The sequence below is a fragment of the Chinchilla lanigera genome, unplaced genomic scaffold, assembly GCF_000276665.1.
Source record: "Chinchilla lanigera isolate Chin_1 unplaced genomic scaffold, ChiLan1.0 scaffold00009, whole genome shotgun sequence".
NCBI lineage: Eukaryota > Metazoa > Chordata > Mammalia > Rodentia > Chinchillidae > Chinchilla > Chinchilla lanigera.
This window is the reverse complement of record NW_004955410.1, coordinates 30,356,527-30,375,401: the sequence shown is the minus strand read 5'-3', so window position 1 is coordinate 30,375,401 and position 18,875 is coordinate 30,356,527. Positions and strand designations below refer to the sequence as shown.

The 18,875-nt window shown below is 40.2% G+C and overlaps 1 protein-coding gene across 2 annotated transcripts in view; it reads right to left on the bottom strand.

Annotated features, from left to right (window-relative positions):
• Positions 1 to 3,540: 3,540 nt before the first annotated feature.
• The window catches only part of Creb5 (cAMP responsive element binding protein 5), a 388,897-nt gene continuing 373,562 nt past the window's right edge, over positions 3,541 to 18,875 (bottom strand). For both annotated transcript variants that reach the window (XM_005377470.2, XM_005377471.2), the window contains 4 exons: positions 17,989 to 18,312; positions 13,586 to 13,813; positions 5,975 to 6,083; positions 3,541 to 5,067 (listed from right to left, as the gene is read on the bottom strand). In XM_005377470.2, the coding sequence (XP_005377527.1) occupies positions 4,904 to 5,067; positions 5,975 to 6,083; positions 13,586 to 13,813; positions 17,989 to 18,312 (825 nt within the window). In that variant the 3' untranslated portion in view covers positions 3,541 to 4,903. The remainder of the gene's footprint in view (positions 5,068 to 5,974; positions 6,084 to 13,585; positions 13,814 to 17,988; positions 18,313 to 18,875) is intronic.

Below are 18,875 nucleotides of genomic sequence, written 5' to 3'. Positions count from 1 at the left end.
AGAGGTGCTGTCCCTAATCATGTTACAAGGCCACAATGTATTTCTGAGACCCAGGAATAAAATTAATAGGGCCACTGGTATGTCAGCAGCCTCAGAGAGACTATGGCTACGACAACTGTCAAACGTGCACCACGATGCACAAAAGAATAAGTCTCCTGGCTTATTCAGGACACTTTGGTTTGGAGGATGAGATAGAAAATTCTTAAGTGTAGCTTAGCTGCTGCCTCACATCTGTTGCATAATATAACATCTTTAACAAACATGCTATGAACAAGGGGATAAAGAGTATAAACCATATAGTGTACTGGCTCTTCTTGGCATTCTCGTAGCAAGCTTCACCTCAGCTGATGTGAGAAACACGTCTTAGCTCTGCTACTCATGAACACACACAAATGTACCTGGTGCAAATATTCTGTAAAGTATTTTAAATGATGCAGCTCAAAGCCTTACAGGAAGGGTGGAGGAGCAAGAGGGGGGCAGAGGCAAGTTTAAGGACAGGGAATAGGTTAGAAAGAGAACAAGGCAAGTAGAAAGGGATCAAAAAAGCTAAAGTGCAATTTTAAAATATAAATTATTTTCAAAGCAGAAAAGAGATCTAAATTGCTACGGTTCACATAGGCACAGTTTTATTCAAATTTAAATGGGTTATTTCCTTTCCTTCTCCAGTATACTGCATAATGGAGCATGAATGGCTTAAAGCTACTGCATATTGTTGGGAAGGAACTAGAAGCTCTGAGGAAGCTGGTAGTGCAAGGCCTTCTAGGAAACTGGGGTGGGGTAGAGTGAAGCAGAGATGTTGATTTTATACTTGTATAAGAAAGCTGTTCCAGTTATAATTACTGATTCCCTTTAGCTGAACTCTGCTTCCTAAACTAAAGAGCTTACTTTAAAAATGAAAAGAAGAAATCCATGTTAAGAAAAAAAACTTGTTTAAAATGCAGATTAAAAATAACTCACAGAGCAATAAAAGTCCTTGAAATGCCTACACACAGAGATCTAGGCAAACATTTCCACCGAATGATGGAGAACAGCCATTTGAAACCCTGAAAAATGAAAATACACACTACTAGAGTAGTTTATTATGTACTAATATTTTAAAAAACAAGTAGAACCTACAGAAGAATACTGTTCAAATGGAATGTTTAAAAATAACATTTATTAATAAATATCTTATAAAATTCTAAATTAATAGATTCCTGTTCAAATTTTGCTTTGGTCCTTGAATTCCACTGTATACATACATACATACATATATATTTTCTTAGATGGTTTTATTAACCAGACAGAAGCACATTCTATCCTAACTGGAGTGGCTAATTTTATAGCGATTACCGATGCTTAAAACCTCCCCCAGCCAAAGGCTGGTCTTTTATTGTAGCTGGTTTATGATTTTAATGACAAACTCACCTAACCCACTAAGATTTACTTAACTGACAGGCAACAACCACCTGAAAATTCACCACTGACACTTTGCTCTCAGAATATGCGCTCCACTTAATTTCACTGACCAGATAGGCTCTGAGGAGCACGTGCTCCAAGTAAGTCACCCTTGTTATTATGACATACACCTTAATAGCACACATACTACTTGTCTCCCACAAGTTGCATTAAGAAGATGACTTCCATACATTGATGTAGGGGCAGGAGCAGGCTGAGTAGGAGTGCAAAGGGAAAACATCTGACTTAACACCTAGTGTTGAAATTAGTACATTCATCCACGGCTGGGATTTTTCATTACACCTGTGGCATCGTGGATTGGGAAATGTGTCAAAGAGAAACAATTAAGATGCAGACGCCTCCATCTAGGTGAGGATTCACCTGGTTGAAATGCTCTCAAGTGTACTACCTAAGTGGTTGGCTCACAGCAAATTAGGCAGGGGAGGCACTGTTTAAGTTCCCAGCAGGCTGGCAGTGACTTCAGAGGCAGATCCTGCCAATACAGAAAGCCACACAGATAAAGAAAGCCACACACAGGGATAGGAAATGCCTGCGGGACCTTCCCTCCTAAGCACTGGGGCTCCCAAGGTCATTACCATTGGTTTGCAAAAGTAAGCACTGACTGGCAAAAGAGAATGGGTTAAAATGTGTTCTCCAACACTGGCCAAAAGCATAGATCCAGAAGTATAGAAGGCGATTTCAGGCAGACCCTGTGACCTAGACTTTTAGGTGAAATCCTTAATATTGACAGGCCAAGTGCTGGATTTGACCAAAGAATCTTCCTGTTTGGATTTTCAAGAACTGACAGCCAGCTGGCACCTTTCATTTACTGTATTTCCATGCTGTGAATGAACATACCTAAAGGCCCTGAGTACAACAAAAAAAGAAGTTTATCCTAATTATATATGTTGAGGGTGGTTTGCTAACGTGTGTGGTTGGTTAGCCTACTTTGCATAAAAAACAGACATAACTGAGCTATAAATAATGCACATCAGTCAAACTGTCGAGTTGCTGAATTAAGAAAACTCGGGCAAGTTCTTAACTGCAAAGGCTTTCAGGTTAACAACTAAATATTTCAATCAAGAAACGAAAGAGAAGTAAACCAAATCATAAGTTTAGTGAATTTTAGTGAGAGTTCACTCCATGGACATTCTGATATTATTAGTGGATTTTTTTTTTAAATTCCTTTCATTAAGTGCTATGCATGCAGTAAAGAAAAGTTTTTGTTTACTTGAAGCAAAACATAAAATAAAATTAAAAACCCAAACAACCACTTCAATTAACCTTTTTTTTTTTTTTTTTTTTCATTTTTGGGGTCTAGAGGGACATACAAATAGTCCTAGGAAGGAATTCTGAAAAAATTATTTTTGATTTTAAAACAGAGATACAAATGTTAATTTCTTTTCAAAGCTAAGTCTTAGACATTTCTTAGGAAACCAGTTAAGTTAAACCATTCTGTTACTGCCAGAATTTAAAAAAAAATATATTAATTCAGTATTTAAAATACTTGAAAATGATACGTTTGTCTTTAATATAATAGGAAATCCTTTTGACCTTTGTTTTTCCTTTTTTTTCTCCTTTTTTACATTTGCTTTGATTCTTAGACCATATATCCAAGTCCTAAATTTTACTGAACACTCAAAATCATGTTTTGAAAGCACTGCATACTTGGAAACACTGTTGCTAAATACTGATTTAAAAGCAAGTTATTAGTTAAAACTGAAACTAGTTATAAAAATCATGCTTCACAGCCCTCATATTTTCTTTTTTTCCTCCAAAATAGATTCTTATACTCTCGTGAGAGAGAAAAAAAAACACATCCTTCCCTTTTCTGAACTCTTATAAAAGTGACCCATTTTGTAAAATACTGTTCTTTTAAAACCCATAAACACTCATGCATGCGCACGCACACACAGGCACACATGTTAGGAGGTCAAGCATTCAAATGGAGATGAAACCAGCACCTGCCTAAACCGCTAGAGAGAAACATTAGCCCCTATTATTTGTGAAAAACGATATTAAAACCTTAGCACAGTAGAATGGCTTGTTTCAAGGAGGCACGACTGTGGTTTGGGTCCTATCTGCGTTTTATAATGGGTAAGTCCATGTTAACTTGCTGAAAATATAAATCAAAATTACTCAGAATACTGGAGTAGCCTGTACCACATCCATGGGATTCCGCCAGCAGCCAAAGAGCGCCGTACTGTTCTGGGGGCCGAGAGCACCCTACAGGAACACTGGGTTTGCTTTCTCTCTTTGTTTCTCCAGGAGTCTGTCTGCTTTCACTCACCAGAACAGCAGAGCTGGTTCCATAGGCTTAAGAAAAATAATAATAATAAATCTTAGGCTATTAGCAGCTGATGACTGAACAATGTAATCTGTGTAGTGAATAGAGCCCTTCTGAATTATTATATAGTACATGGATTTTCAACATTATAGACAGGCCATATAAAACCAGTTGTAACTCAAGGGTGTGATGTTATAGCCCCGCATCATAATTTGGACTTTCACAATCGGGGCTTACAAAGCTCCCTTCCCTAGTGTCTCCACAGCTGGCACTCAACAGTGCTTCACCTATAACTAAGCCACCTTTTTATTTGCTCTGATTATTAAAAACATTAAATCAGGCGCATTAAACATCTCCTGGTTACTATTTTGTGAAAAGCAAGAGTTGAATGAACTCCAGCTGTGGGTTACAAGCAAGTGAAGCAACGACTAGGTCTGCATTTTTGAGGTTTGCTTTTCTTTTAACAGTATTTTCTTCTTCACATGCAATGCTAAAGGGGGTGGGGAAGAAGAGAGTTCAAATGAAGAGGGAACAGGGAGCCCAAGGTATAAAGTGGGAATACGGAATTAAATAGGACATTTGAACAAGTGGACAAAAAGGGGGAGAGTGGTGAGATGCTTGGTGGTTTTATTAGGACACTGATGAATCTTATAATTTTTTGTAGTTAGAGAAAAAAAGTTACTGGAAAGGCTGTGTGTTTATCTGGGATTCTGGTGACGTCACGGCACAAACTCAACATGAGTTATGACGTCATCAGATTTCCTACCCAGTTGTCTTGGAATCGGCTCACTTGACATCTAAGTATGCCTCATTTTGGCTAAAAGCTGTGGTTTAACAAGATTCATTATTTCCGGCAAAGGGTTGGACCGATAAGAATGAAACCATGGCTATATACAGAAAAGGTTCTGTTTACAAACAAGTAATTGGTACCAGAAAATTGGAGGAAAGCACCAAAGCATTTCCCAAGCTGATAGATATTAATTGCATAACTCCCTTTTTTTCTTATATAACTAAGTATAAAAGACAACATTTTCCATAGTAACTATAAAAATGAAAGCCAGTCTTTGAAGGGCTGAGGAGTCTTCCAGGTCTGAGTGAATTTTTAAAATGCCCTTAAGAGAAAGGATGCATGATATGCTACAACTCTTCTTCTTGGAGGCAAGGTCTGACCCGTGCACTTTAAAGAATCGGATTCAGGTCTGTTCTGTGAGTAGTAAGCTGGCTGAGGGTGGAGCTTCCTACCACCTCGCTGACCGCCGAGGAAGTAGTGATGGTGTTATGCTGGATGACTTGCTGCTGCGAGCAAGCTGGGACCGGACTTGCGGGAGGGCTACTCTCCGGACCTAGGAGAAAGCACACAGATGCACACACCAATGTAGCTCTTTCTTGTGTGGACTTGTAAACTCCTCAGAAAAAAATCAGCACTAGACATTTGCTTGACACAGAAGAGTTTCACACATTTTCTTCTGGATGTTAATTTCAAAACTTCATTTTTAGTTTGTAGTCACAAGGCTATGCCTTTCAGGTTTATAGTTCTGAGCAAAGCCACGCTTTCTACATCAGCAGGATGATTAGATGTGTTTGGTCTTGGTAATGTGAACTTCCCATCTCGTGTTTTCAGATAGCCATCCATATATCAAATGTGGAAAAATACTCACATGTGGTGGGAGAATCTGTGTTGCTCAATCTAAAAAATTATTTGAAAATAAATTGACTTTCAGTCATGAATCACTGCTCCTCCCACCGTCCCCTACTCAGCTCGCATTTAACTTACTGACATCCTAGATGTAGAAATTGCCTATTGCTCCACTTTAGCTCCTGGTAAACTGAGAACAGGTCACCAGAGAATAATACACAATCTATCCCAAGGCACTGGAAGTGATTCATCTAATGCTTGCTTCCCAGCCCAGGGATTTCTCAAGATGATGGATAGGCTACTGGTAATTGGAAAATAGTCCACCAGACTATTTTCTTCCTGGCTGCAAAACTGGAATTTGGTAGAGTTTTTATAATATAAAATGCCAGGAAAAGTGTAGCCAGAAATTATCAGGAGGTGGTGAGCATGGTGTTGGATAGAGGTCAGGAAAGAGGGATCCTCTTGGTAGAAAAGTCTGGCAGTCATGCAAGAATCCCAGTACATATGCCTGGAAGCACAATCTACACTTTATTTTTGCTCTTACAATAAAATTCAATGCAAAATTGGTGGCCAAAAATTAGACACACACACACAAAATGAAAATAGTGACTTACTTAAATATCCTTGTGATTCTTTCTGCATGGCTGTTATTGGGCAGTCTTTATGCGTTAATAACAACTGTTTCAGTTGAGCTACTTCGTTTTTCAACATAGAAACTTCATTCTGGAAAGAGACAAATGAGAGCCATGCTCAGGAGACCAGAGGATACAAATCCAAAGCCCCATGCTCTTTCTTTTTTTTTTTTTTTTTTTTGGTTTTTGGTTTTTCTCCGGTACCAGGAACTGAACTCACTACCTTGCACTTGCCACGCAGGCGCTTTGCCGCTGAGCTAAATCCCCAGCCCCGCCCCATACTCTTTCAACAATGAAAATGGCAAACTTTTCTGTAATCTCCAAATGACCTTAAGATTATTATTTAAAGGGGCTCATCTGAAAATTTGTGGACTGAATGCAGTCCTCACGTTTACGAAGGCCTTTCTGAAGAGATTAGGTTTTAACTCAAGAGCCAAACTCAAGAGTAAAAGGCTACATCATACCCTGTAGGTGAAGACTTCTGAAGCAGGTTCTACAAGAATCTCCTCCTCATACTTACTATGTGACCCTAGACAGATCATCTAGCCACAATAAGCCCCACTAACCTCATTTTTAAGATAAGGTTAGAGACAGCACAAAATTATTTGAGTTGTTCTGAGGATTAAATGAGGTAATAGATGCAAAACACTTAGAACAATGCCTAGTACAGACTAAGTACCCAATAAATTTGAGGAAGGTGAGACACACACTGGGGAGAATTATGCTTCAGGATCAGTGGCTTCCAAGTGCAGGGAGAACAGGCTGACTAATCTACCATCAGACTGCCCCAAATTGATCCACATGGCCCAAAGGGGAACAAGCACATCCTTCTGCCTGCTGTCTACTTACCGGGGTGTGCAACCCCAGGGTTCATGGACTGACCATCTCCTGGCAGGAAGATGGCAGCTCAGGGAGACCAGAGGCAATAAAATTGAGGCCATGATTGGATCCATTTGACAAGTTTATTAACTAGTTTGAATAATTTCAGTCTCTAATCTCTTCCCTTATTAAGGTGGTATCGATTCTGTTTTTTTTTTCCTTACTCAGATAAGTGTCTCTGATTTCCACTTTATACAGCAATTCACAAAGGCATGCTTTTTCTCTCTCTCCTCTACAGCTTTGTAGAATAATGCTCTTGGCACCCACTGTCTACAAATAGAGCTGTAGAATAGATAGGCTTGCTTGAAGGTGCTTCCTCTTGATAAAAGTAACCTATAAACACCATGCTATCTAAAATAAGCAGCTTTAAAACTGTGATAAATAATACCCTCTCTCTGGCCAAAGTTCATTTGTGGCTGGCAGACTTTATATTTCCCATGTAGGAAATGTTAGGGAGAAAAAGCACGCTCATAGAAAAGGGCATTTAACATTGCTGTCATTAAGTTGAATCTACACTTGCAATATGAGCTTGACTTTTCAGGCATGTATTTATCACCTAGAGAAGTAAGCATAAGGTTCTAAAAGTTACTCAAAAATGGAAACATGTATTAAAGAATCACTCTCATTTCTAAACTCATTTGGAACACTCTGTGTAACATTATAAGTAACTACATACTGAGTAACATTAATAACAAAGTAATAAAAATCTCATATTCAGAAGCTTTTCCCTTTCTCCTCCAAACTACAAAATAAAAATGCCCATTTCAGAAATTAGCCTTGATGATGAATAAATCACACAACTGCACAAGAAAATTGCTCTTAAACCTGAAAACATTCATGAAGGCAAATTGTTCTTCCCACTTCCCAATAAGTATGATTGATAAGGGTTCCTGTAACAGCTCAAACTGACCCTTGTCAATTCTGGGGTAAGGGGGACAACTTTATTTATGGGTCAATTTATTTTAGCCTCAAACACTAACTCTTTCCTCTCTGAAATTTTGCCTAAATTCCAATACCCCTTGGTGTTTCCTCCAGTTCCCGCTACTTAAAATACCATGTATAAAAAAAAGCCACTTTCTGGCCACTGTATGAAAGAAACCTGTGGTTAGAAACAAAACAGAAAAGGAAACTAAGAAGTGTGTGTGTGTGTGTGTGTGTGTGTGTGTGTGTATGAAACATCATGTTATTTACATTTGGGCTACTGAAGTAACACTTTCTGAAAGTAGCCCTCCCAGACACCCTTCCCCTGAGTAGAAGAGTTCAGCTATAGATAATGTAGGCAAAGGTTCTTAGAGAAAGGAATCAAATTCCAATTTTTCAAAAATCCAGTCTTTTCTATCCAGATCTAAAAAGCAACAAACAAGGAAAGTGTTAAACCCAAACACTATTCTCTTGTTTTTTTCTACTTTGGGAAGAAAAAATAACCCTTGGTGGCCATCTTGGAGACGGTGAGTTCAGCTTCATTTCTTCCCATCCTATAACACTGCATAGTTAGATCCCTGACAGGAAGCATAGGTTTCCAGGCATAAAGAGTTCATTGCACACTTTTGAAGAAAAAGCATGGATTCCATTTTCTGGGTTTCTACAGCTGCAAGGAGCATACCCTAAACTATTACACAATAAAGCTTTTCCTTCCATAAAACTGGTTTATTACAAGAACAGTATCAATCAAAACACTGAGTAGCATATATGGTGCCCTGGCATATCACCAAAGACCCATGAAGAATATAGGACATTAATGGCATTTTGTGTGTGGAAAGCAAAACACTATCAATAAACGAGTATGGTTTTACTATATAAAAACTGAGGTCCTGAGAGTTGTATAAGTTTGTAAAAACATAGGAAGACAGTGACACTGTCAAAACTGACCATCACTTAAAAATATATATGAATATAGTCATTTTTCTTTTGTTTTCCAATATAGTTATATTTCTTAATGTAATGTGTTAGTCCTTATATTATGTAGTCAAGTTACAGTTGAAAAATGGCCAATCAATATCCTCAGTAGAAAAGAACAATTGGCCTCTTGTTTAGATCACATGCACATTAAATATGATGCTGCAGGGGACTAAATAAAGGCCTCACAATCACAAAAATTTGTCGAGCAGCAGGCAGTAGGAAAAGGAGTTCTCAACTGGAGGTAATAGGGTTTGAGGGCAGGGGCATAGCTCTGAGGGTAGAGTACTTTCTTAGTTTGCATAAGTCTCTGGGTTCAATTCCTAGCACTGATTAAAAAACAAGACCAAGAGAATAATACCTTCCTAAATTGTTGCACCAAATATAAAACAAAAGATTTGGCTTAGTTCCCAAGTTCTTTCCAGACAGACAGCTTCTTACTCATGATTGCTTTTGTGTGTGTTTGTGTGCCTTCTATTGAAAAAGCTAATTACCGAAGTATTAATGAAGGATTCAATATTGACTTTTATTCATTAGTTTACTATTTTTGTTATTCTCAGAAATGTTTGTATTTCAGATCTTATATTTCACTGGGAAGCCTGTTTCTAACACCTCTTATACTTTCAGATCTTAACAGGGCACAGTCTAAAGCAACATTAATAATTTCATCTTAGAGCAAACTTTTGTATTCCATATATTTGTCTATATTGTTGAGAGTCTATGGAAGCTTCAAAGGATTCCATAAAGGGCCTTTGGTTTAAGAAAGGTCAAGAATCACTGCCATAGCAGAAGGAGAATGCACTGTGTTGTGCCGATGCATAATCATTTTACAGATTCCACATACAAAGGCTGGCTGATGTATGAAATGCAGAAATCCTAGGCTGTATTTTAAGTAAAAATCCTTTTCAAGGCAATGTAAGTAGGATCACCTTGAATTCATTTTGGAAGAGAGCAACCAGATAGCAAATATTTCAAAATGCATGAGAAAAACCAAATATGACCCACAAGTCTAGTAAGGAAATAAAAGCCAGAACTTCTGGAGGAATTTTCCTACTCTAATTACCTTGCTTTATAGAAAAATCATCATTTCAAAATTCCCCTTATATAGGTTATAACAGTTCTAGGTCTTACTATAAAAATATTTTGCAAAAGTAAAGTATAAATAATTTTTGATTCTCTTATTGAAATCAACCCTTACAGGTTTCATTTTTCTAAGTAAATTTGGGTTGATACTCTAAAGCAGTCTGTCATTTAAATAGAGATCTTAAGAGGGTAGAACCCATTGGATGGATTATTTTTAAACCTATAAGTTTGCCTATGGGTGAAGTAGCACCCCTATAGAGATATTCAATACTACAATGGCATTCTTTAAACAAGCACTCTAAGAAGTCCCTAATAGCTACATTTATAGTTTTTGGCATGGAGGATGTCATTTTATTATATGATAAATCTAGAACCTTTTTAGTGTAAGCAATAGTTTATGCCAAAAAAATAATTATCAAAATGGGTCCTACGATGTCCCCCATTTTGTATATTAGCTGAGCCCAGTTTGGGTTGATTCTGGAACAAAGGACTTTCAATTTGTCAAGCAACAGTTCCCATCTGGCCTATTTTCTTGCCAAGTCCCAGACCTGGGCTCATGTGTCTAAAATTTCAGCAGCAACTGAGACCATGTGTCTTTGCAATAAAAAGGAAAAGCAATTATTTCCATGGGTGACCAGATGATTTCTATATTCTCTACTGAACACAAATGATCTACTGAGTACCACATCAGCAGTGATTTTACTCTATCAGAAAAATGGTATCGATTCCTTTAGTTTAAGGACTTTCTAAATAAAAGGTCACACAGCAGTGGGTTAGGTGGATGGGAGTCTTTCCTGTGTCCTCATTCTGCTACTTACTGGTTGTGTGACATTTGGGAAGAGTCTTTGTCTCCCCAAATGTCAGTTCCTCCCTTTATAAAATGTCAGATTGGGTGGCTTCTCATTTTTCTCTAATTCCCATACCTGTGTTGACCTCATGATTTGTTGTGAGACTAGGAAATAAAGTCTGGGGTTTTGATTTTGTTTTCCTAGGTCTGAATTTTCCAATGTGAAACTGGGCAGCCTAACTAGAAGGTTCTGTGTTGGAAAACAACTCAAAAGTGGCAGGTGGCCATCCAGACCTTGGGTATTCCATTTGGCTGGAGTTTGTTTGCTTAGCACCTTTCATTTCTGTTTACTTAAAATTTGGCTCACTGAACCAGGCTCAAAAGAGACACCTTTTTCTTTTGACAAAGGTCCAGTGAGAGGGAAAGGGTCACACAAAGGTAGCAGAATCGGTAGCGTCCTCTCCAGCATCACAGGGCATGACGCAGAACATTCAACGTCACAGAGAAGACTGATGGTTGTGGCTTCCGTCCCTCTAAAGCAAAGCAGTGGTCGGAAAATATCAACAATTTAGTCTTTTCAGAGTTTTTTCTCTTCCTTTTTACTGTGCCAATAACCATACATTGGTGCCTTCTGCATGGGTTGGGTAGGATGTTTTTCCCCTTGGGTTTCAGGAGCTAGAGTTCTAGTATCTCTTTTCCTTAGACATTTTTGTTCTAGAACAAAAAGCAAATCCTATAGTGAATCAGGATCTAGTTAAAGATACATTTACCTCATGTGTTTCCTGAAAGCAGTCATAAATACATATACATCAAGTTATGAACATGTCTGACCTCAAATTCAACTAGCGTTGCTACTTTGTTGGATTCCTGCTGTGATCATTTTGTGTTTCACACTCAAGGATTGCAAGCATGATGCTTGAACATGAAACATACAGCAATTCTATAAGGACTCATTTTAGTTAACACTGACTTAAATACGTGTCAGCTGGCCACTCACAGATCTTTCATGTTAGGCAGCGATTCCTGACTCAGGCCAGTTTTGTACATCGCCATGCTCCTTGTCCCAGTCAGGGGACATCTGCCAGTGTCTAAAGACTTTGCTTGCCACAGCTCAGGCATGGAGGATATGTTCTTGTCCTCTGGTGGGAAAAGGCCAAAGATATTGTTAAATGTCCTACAAAGCACAGGGCACCACAAAAGAATGCCTGCATGTTTCCATCAGCCTCCTGCAGGCTTGGAGCTGGTAGCCAATTCCTGGAGTTTCCTTTCTTCAGTTATTGTAGAGCCAACTACTGCTGCCATATTTGCTTAGTCCACACAGATCTGAACTTCCATTTACTTAACATGAATATGCAGATTAACTCATCCTAAAATGACTTATCCTTACCAACAGTATCTGTGAAACTGCAGGTTTGATGTTCTAATTCCATTTTCAACACACATCAAAATATAAATGTGACTATGGATATTAATATGGTTATCCATGTTCTACCTACAAGTTTTTCACAGACTACTGTCCCTACCAGATTCTAGAAATGATTATCAAGGTGTTTAGGTCCAACCATTCCTCTGTGGTTTGTGTCCCTGCAATCACATCCTTGCCAAGTGGTTAGGCAGCCAATTCTCATTCACTGATTCAGCAGACAGTTCCTCAGTAGAGGTCATATACCAGAAACAGGAGACTGTGCATGTGTGTGTGTGTGTGTGTGTGTGTGTGTTGTATAACAATGCCCAGTCCCACATAAGCTGGGGGAACAGGGAATCAGTATATTATTTTCTCCCATATCTGCTATATATTTCCCAATTTCTTGCTCCTGTCTGTCACAAAAATTGATGCATTTAGAGCAGAAAAGTGAACACTAAGAACTATGAAACTGTACTTTCAGTGGATGCCCTAAGGCCATTTCCGCTTACTAGAATAAAAAATGCAAGGGCTTTGGCACCCTAATTTCGTCCTAAGGATGAACAGGGCATCCAAGATGAAGGGGCCTTACGAACTACAAGCGTGGGCGGTCTCCCTATTTTAGGCACCTTACCCATTAACCTCTGCCTCTTGGCCATTCTCTCACATCCTGGAACTACTGGATTATAACCCACCCTTCTTCCTCTGTTCCTGGGCTGTTTGTGTCATATTGGTTTAGTTGTTTTGTTTTATTTTTTCTTGGCAAACACTGCACTCCATTTTGATGTCAGCCCCTCTGAACTGTACCATTTGCATATTGTGAGGGCTGCCAGAGAGGCCTCAGGTACAGCTGTCCTTCCCTTTTACTCCAGACAACCCCAGAAGTAGCCTTATTATAAAACGTCCACCGTGAAGCTACCCACAAAAAGCTAAACTCATGCAAGTACCAAATCTTACTGATTTTGAAAACTGGATGGAAACATGCCTTTTCCTTCCGAGTACAATAACCACAAACCTTCCCATCTTCCATTAAACAAAAATATAGTTAACTGGGCGTAAACCAAAACAAGTCCCTCAAGCTGGTAGATATAACTAGGTTGCTTTTTACTTGAAGACCGATTCTGTGCCAGGCACTCTGCTCACCGCTTTGTAGAGATTAGTTCACTTACTCTGCCTAAAAACCGGTAAAGTTATTGTTTTCATTTTATAGATGAGGAAACAGAGCCATAGAGGTAAAAAGCACCAGGTCACTGCTGACCAGGGTTTGAACCACTGATCTGTGCTCCTGTGCTTGGGTCTGGGACTTAGTTGTGTGGGTCCTTTTTCATCAGAGCCTTGTAGGTGGAGTAATTGAAAACTGAACGGGTTATTTTGTTTTGTAGAGTGTCCCAGAATTAATAAGGCTCGATGAATAGGCCTGCACCTCCTGTGAGGGCCAGCGAAGTGTGTAGCATGACTGCTAGGTCAACAAGTGCCCACAGGGCAGGAAATGCCAGCTCTGCACAGGGCCTAGGAGGAGTCGCGCGGGAGAGACAGTGGCCGGCACCTGAAGCTGCATGTTTGTCTGGGTGAGTTCTTCTGCTTTCTTTTCCAGTGACATCACCCAGACCTTCCTCTTCTGTCTGCAGCGGGTGGCAGCTGCCCGGTTCCGTTCCAGAAATTTCCGCCGCCTCTCGTCGGGATCCTCGTCCACCACCCTCCGCCGGCGCCCCCCTGTGGGCTGGGGCGGCTGTATTGTCTGGGTTGGCTGCATCTGTTGTGTGGCTGGTGAAACCTGTGGGAGCAGAGACGGAGGATTTGATGGGCACAGGGATGGACACCTGGGGTACGGGAAGAAACCCCAGCCAGCGTTAAAATGCAAAGCACAGGAAGCGAGTTGTGTTAGTAAGCATATCAGACTTGTTCTCTGTGAATGAAATAAACAATGAAATCACACTCATAACAGGAAAGAAAAGGCATCACTGAGCTATAAAGTCTATTCTGTTTTGGCCAAGTATAGGAATGACTCATGAAAAGGTGGTCTGGTAGATTTTTCCCTCATGAACATTTAGCTGAATTGTAGTAGAGGAAAAATTATTTTTGCTCCTTCAGGTGTTAAAAAAAACTTTAAAGTAGCACGTGTACAGCTATTGGGCTGAAAACAAGTCAGGATTATTATTATCATCACAAAACTGATGAGTGTTCTGCCATTTGCAGAAAACCTCTGGACAGGTCATGGGCTCCTTTCATTCAAACAGTGTCAAAACGATGTCCCTAGAACATTATCTGGACATCTTCTCCACTGAGTCCTGTGGAAAGCACCCTGTGACATCGGGAAGGCAGAGGAAATCTTATTTTCATTATTTCCCAGTTGCTAGTGCAGAGGACTAGCTGGACCTGCAGACTCCAGCTAGATCAACCTGCTCCTGGGCAGGATCTTTGAACACAGGCGATTGACAGTGCCCTGAGCCCCATGCACACTTGCCCCTGTGAGATAGTGAGGAACAGTGGCGTGTTACCCTGTACCTATGTTAGAAGGAAATCCTAGGAGTGGCAAGGCACTTTATTAAAAAGTTTTACTGTGGTTATAGACTCCTTGTAAGGTCTGTGGGGGCCTGAGCAACATCTAAGGGTTTGGAGACCCCCACACATATAGCTTTATTTCTCTCCATGAGGCAGACACACAGCACCTTGTGAAATTTCTACGACTGACTCTTTATATGTCTGGACATCTAACACTTTCCTTAATGCACTTCACTCCTTTCTCCGTCATTCTCAATAAAGGGTGGTTCCCCCACCCCCATTTCTCAGTCACTCAGGTTTATGGCTGTAATACCTATAAAGCTGTTTTACAAGAGACATTTAACCTGCAGAAATAACAGGCAAAAAGTTTTTTAAATGAAGCCCAACAACCTTTTCTACCACATTCTAACCCTCTGATTGAAATCAATCAGAATGACTGTAATTGCCCTAATAATGGCTATGAGTTGACATCAGCTCCCTGCTGGTGATATATTTCAATCCCGTGCTCTCAATCCTTCTATGACTAGCTGTAAAAGAATCAGGTTTGGGAGTAAGGTTGAACAGCATCTCAGTAATTTTATCTCAGGCAGAGACATTTGTGATACTTTTTACTAGTAATTCCTTTCCTCTTGATCACAGAGGAATAACAAAATAAATTAATTGTCCAAGGTCTTACCAGAGTGGCTGCTGATGACATAATCCTTGTTATTGGCAAAGATGTAGCACTTATCATCTCAGATGCTAACTCCTGAGCTAACTCCCACAAAGCCAAGCATTAGGAGAGAATGTGCCAAGTGCTTGACTCTTTTTGCCTTTTTTGTTGCGTCTGTGAATCAGTGATCTCTTATAGTCAGCCCCAGACAAAACTTTCAGTTAGGCAAAGCTGGGTTTTGATCTCTGTTGTAGGACCCTTTCTTTCAATACTATGTTCTTCTACCATAATCTCAATCAACTATTAACTAGTGACACTTTTCTAGTGCCTTCACCCAAAGGGGCAAGCAGTGGTGGTTTCAGGTATAGTACAGATTGAGGGCTTAAGGGAATGGGTGTTAGGAGAAATTTCTGGCGGCCACGAAGTAGCACCAGGACTCTGAGCTCAGAGTTTTTCTTATATGCAGAGCTCTCCTTATATGCAGAAAAATCACAAGAAAAGAAGAAAAATTGCAAGTGCAACCTTAAAGTCAGAATTTATGTCCTTAGCAATTATGGTTACTTATCATTTTACTTTTAGAGTGGAATTCTCTGAGCAGAGAGATCCTCTGAAAAGTTTGATTAGTGTGCTGATGCACACCTTGAAGCTCAGCTAGTTGGGAGGCTGAGAGGAGGGTCACAAATTTGAGACCAGCCTGGACAGCTTTGTGACACCCTGCCTCAAAATAAAATAAAGGACTGAGGAGAGCACTCCTTAGTAGAGCTTCCTTAGGCTCAGTTTATACTACAAAGTTTCAATTTCAATAAGACTGAATCTATCTCAAATCATCTCAGACTCTCACAGTTACAAAACTCTTAGGAAATCAATCTTTCTGCTATTTATCTAATCATATGATTAAGGTAATAATAATCAGCTAACTTGATATAATTTAAGAGTGGTATTTTAGAATACTGTCTCCGTGAACCTGTTCAAATGTTATCAACACCAACCTAGATTTTTTCATTCTAATATGGGATAAGTAAAAGCAGCAGCTGGTGCAGCTAATTATAATGGCAATTAACTAATTGGCTATACAATTGGCTACTTACTAACTTGAAACAGAGGGCAATTGGCTAATTGGTACTTAGCTAACGAATGGCTCTCAGATATAAAGAATTGTTAAATTTGCTTGTGAAATAACTTGTCCACAAAAGCAAGCAAATTTGGATGCTGTCCTGTTCCTTAAAAAAAAAAAAAGTACATATTTGCCTGTCTTTGACCCGGTAGCTTCCTCTCTCCCTCTCTCCGTTTTTGATTTTTGAGATGGCATCTTGCTATGTAGTCCAGGCTGGAGTTGAACTCACTATATAGCCTAGGCTGACCTTGAACTCACAGCAATGCTCCTACCTCAGCCTCCCGTGCACTGAGATTGCAGGCATGTGCCGCCATGCCTGAACCTTTCTCTTTTTATTACATGTCCTTTGAGAGTAAAAAGGTCCTGTGGATAGCATTTTATTGTTAAGCTCCTTGCTAAACTTCTTGGAATTATTTTGGTTTGAAATTAATCATGGCTATCAAGTTTTGAAAACTTCTATAGAGATCCTCTTATTTAATACTCACAAGAATCCCCTCTTAATAGATGGGAAAACTGAGGTTTGGGAGGTTAATTATCTCTGTCCACAATTATACAGGCATCAAGCTTTTCTCACTTTAAAGATCCAGACATCTGTAGATGTTTAATGAACAGATGGGACTTGCTTGTGGCTGACCCACTTTTGTCAACAGCTGCCCAGGCTTGGTATATGTTAGGAGAGAGGTCCCAAGAGCTCAAAATGCTGCCTGATGTGAGGTCTTGTTTCCGGAGGCAGATGATGGAGGAGAAGTGAATAAGTGTCACTTGGAGGTCCCCAGCTCCTGACACCATTCTGACCCAGTTGGTTGGTATCTGGCATTGTGGACTGGAGGTCATCCAGCTTGAGGAGCCACAGCACCTAGGGTGAGCTGTGCTCTTGGATATGCGGTCTATCCGCTCACTAAAACTCACCCCTGCACATGGACTTGTCTCAGCCTGGGTGACATAACGTCTGCCTCGTCCCCCAACTCTCTTTGAGTCTAGTCTAGATGTTGGCTTGCTTTCTAGCCACTCCTGGTGACTCTCCACCCCTGGGATTTGGCCTTTCTCTTGGTCTGATCATTGACACAGCTTGGCTCTCTTTGCCTCCTCCAACGCATTTCTCATTCGATGCGATGAGTCACTTCTCCTCACCATTTGCAAAGCACCTTACACCCTAACATCCATCACTGAGCTTTTTTGTCTGCATGAATTGTTGCTCTTCAGACTTGAACATTTACCTTACCTTGAGAGTTGCACATTGGACTTAACTTCCATGATACAGGTGTCAAAATTGAGTCTATGTGATGTTTTAAAGCATAGTACCAAGAACCAGGGTTAGAAGAAACTTATTCTTCTCATTGCTTTTCACATCTTGCATCGCTAACTTAAATTCCTCCTAATCCTTGCATTGCAATCACTTCTTTTAGGACTACCTTTGTAACACTAAATATAGAGTTGGGGGAGCTTTGAGTTTATATTTGTCTCTAATGACTAGACCTGATACTTATTATATTGTTCTTAGAAAATATGATCTGTCAATGTCTGTTTGGTAACTTTTACCTCCTAAGAAATGAACAGAGCTTCCAAGAACGTTAGATAGAACCCCTAGGTCATCAAATAAGCTTCTGCAGGTGACCCCAGCATTTGTGCTTGCACTGTTACAAAGAATGAGAAGGGAAAAGGAGATCAAGGGCAGGTCTACCTGTGCTTGGTTGCCGGTGTGCAGGGGCGGGTGTGGCGAGGTCTGGTGATGTGCTGGGTGTGTGTGGAGGTGGGAATGAGAGTGATGATGCGGGTGGCTCTGCTGGTGATGGGGCTGAGGGTGAGGGTGGTGTGCTGGGTGCTGGTGCTGGTGTGGGTAGGGATGGTGGGGCGGCAGCGTCTGGTGCTGATGTGGGTGCGAGTGCATGTGATGGTGCGGCGTCTGGTCCTGCCGGGACCCCATCATTTCCATCATGTGCCCCATGGTGTTCATATTCCCATTGGACATGGCGGCAGGATGATGAGTCAGTGCAGCCTTCAACCTCTGAAACAGAATAAAACAAAAGGGACAAGTTAGGTCACTCACGCACACAATAGGGATTTCGAAGCAAAAGGAGTAATATTTTCAGGTCCATAGTATTTTATGGTGCTATTGTTAAGATTTACTATAGGTAGCAGATTGCTTTTACATCAATTTCATGTTTTCTTATATACTGTGATAAGTAGAAAGGTCTATATCCATCTTCCTGAACCATCACAGCAACTGCATCAGGCTCCCTATTGACCTTTAGATATCTCGGTAAGGTGTGGTAGTACTTTTTGTAATACCAGCTAACCTGGATTGCAAGTTTGAGCTTAACCTGTGCAATTTAGGGAGACCCTGTCTTCAACTAAACAAAATAAAAAATGAAAAGGGCTAGAGCATTACAAAGGTGCTCAGTTCTCCCTGGCCTCAATCCCCAGCAGTGTGTGTGTATGTGTGTTTATGTGTGTGTGTGTGTGTGTGCGCGCATGCACACACAAACAAGCATGAAGTAGATACTCCACTAAACGGTATTTCTTTCCATTTAATCATTCATCATACCCTACTGATAACCAAATGTGCGT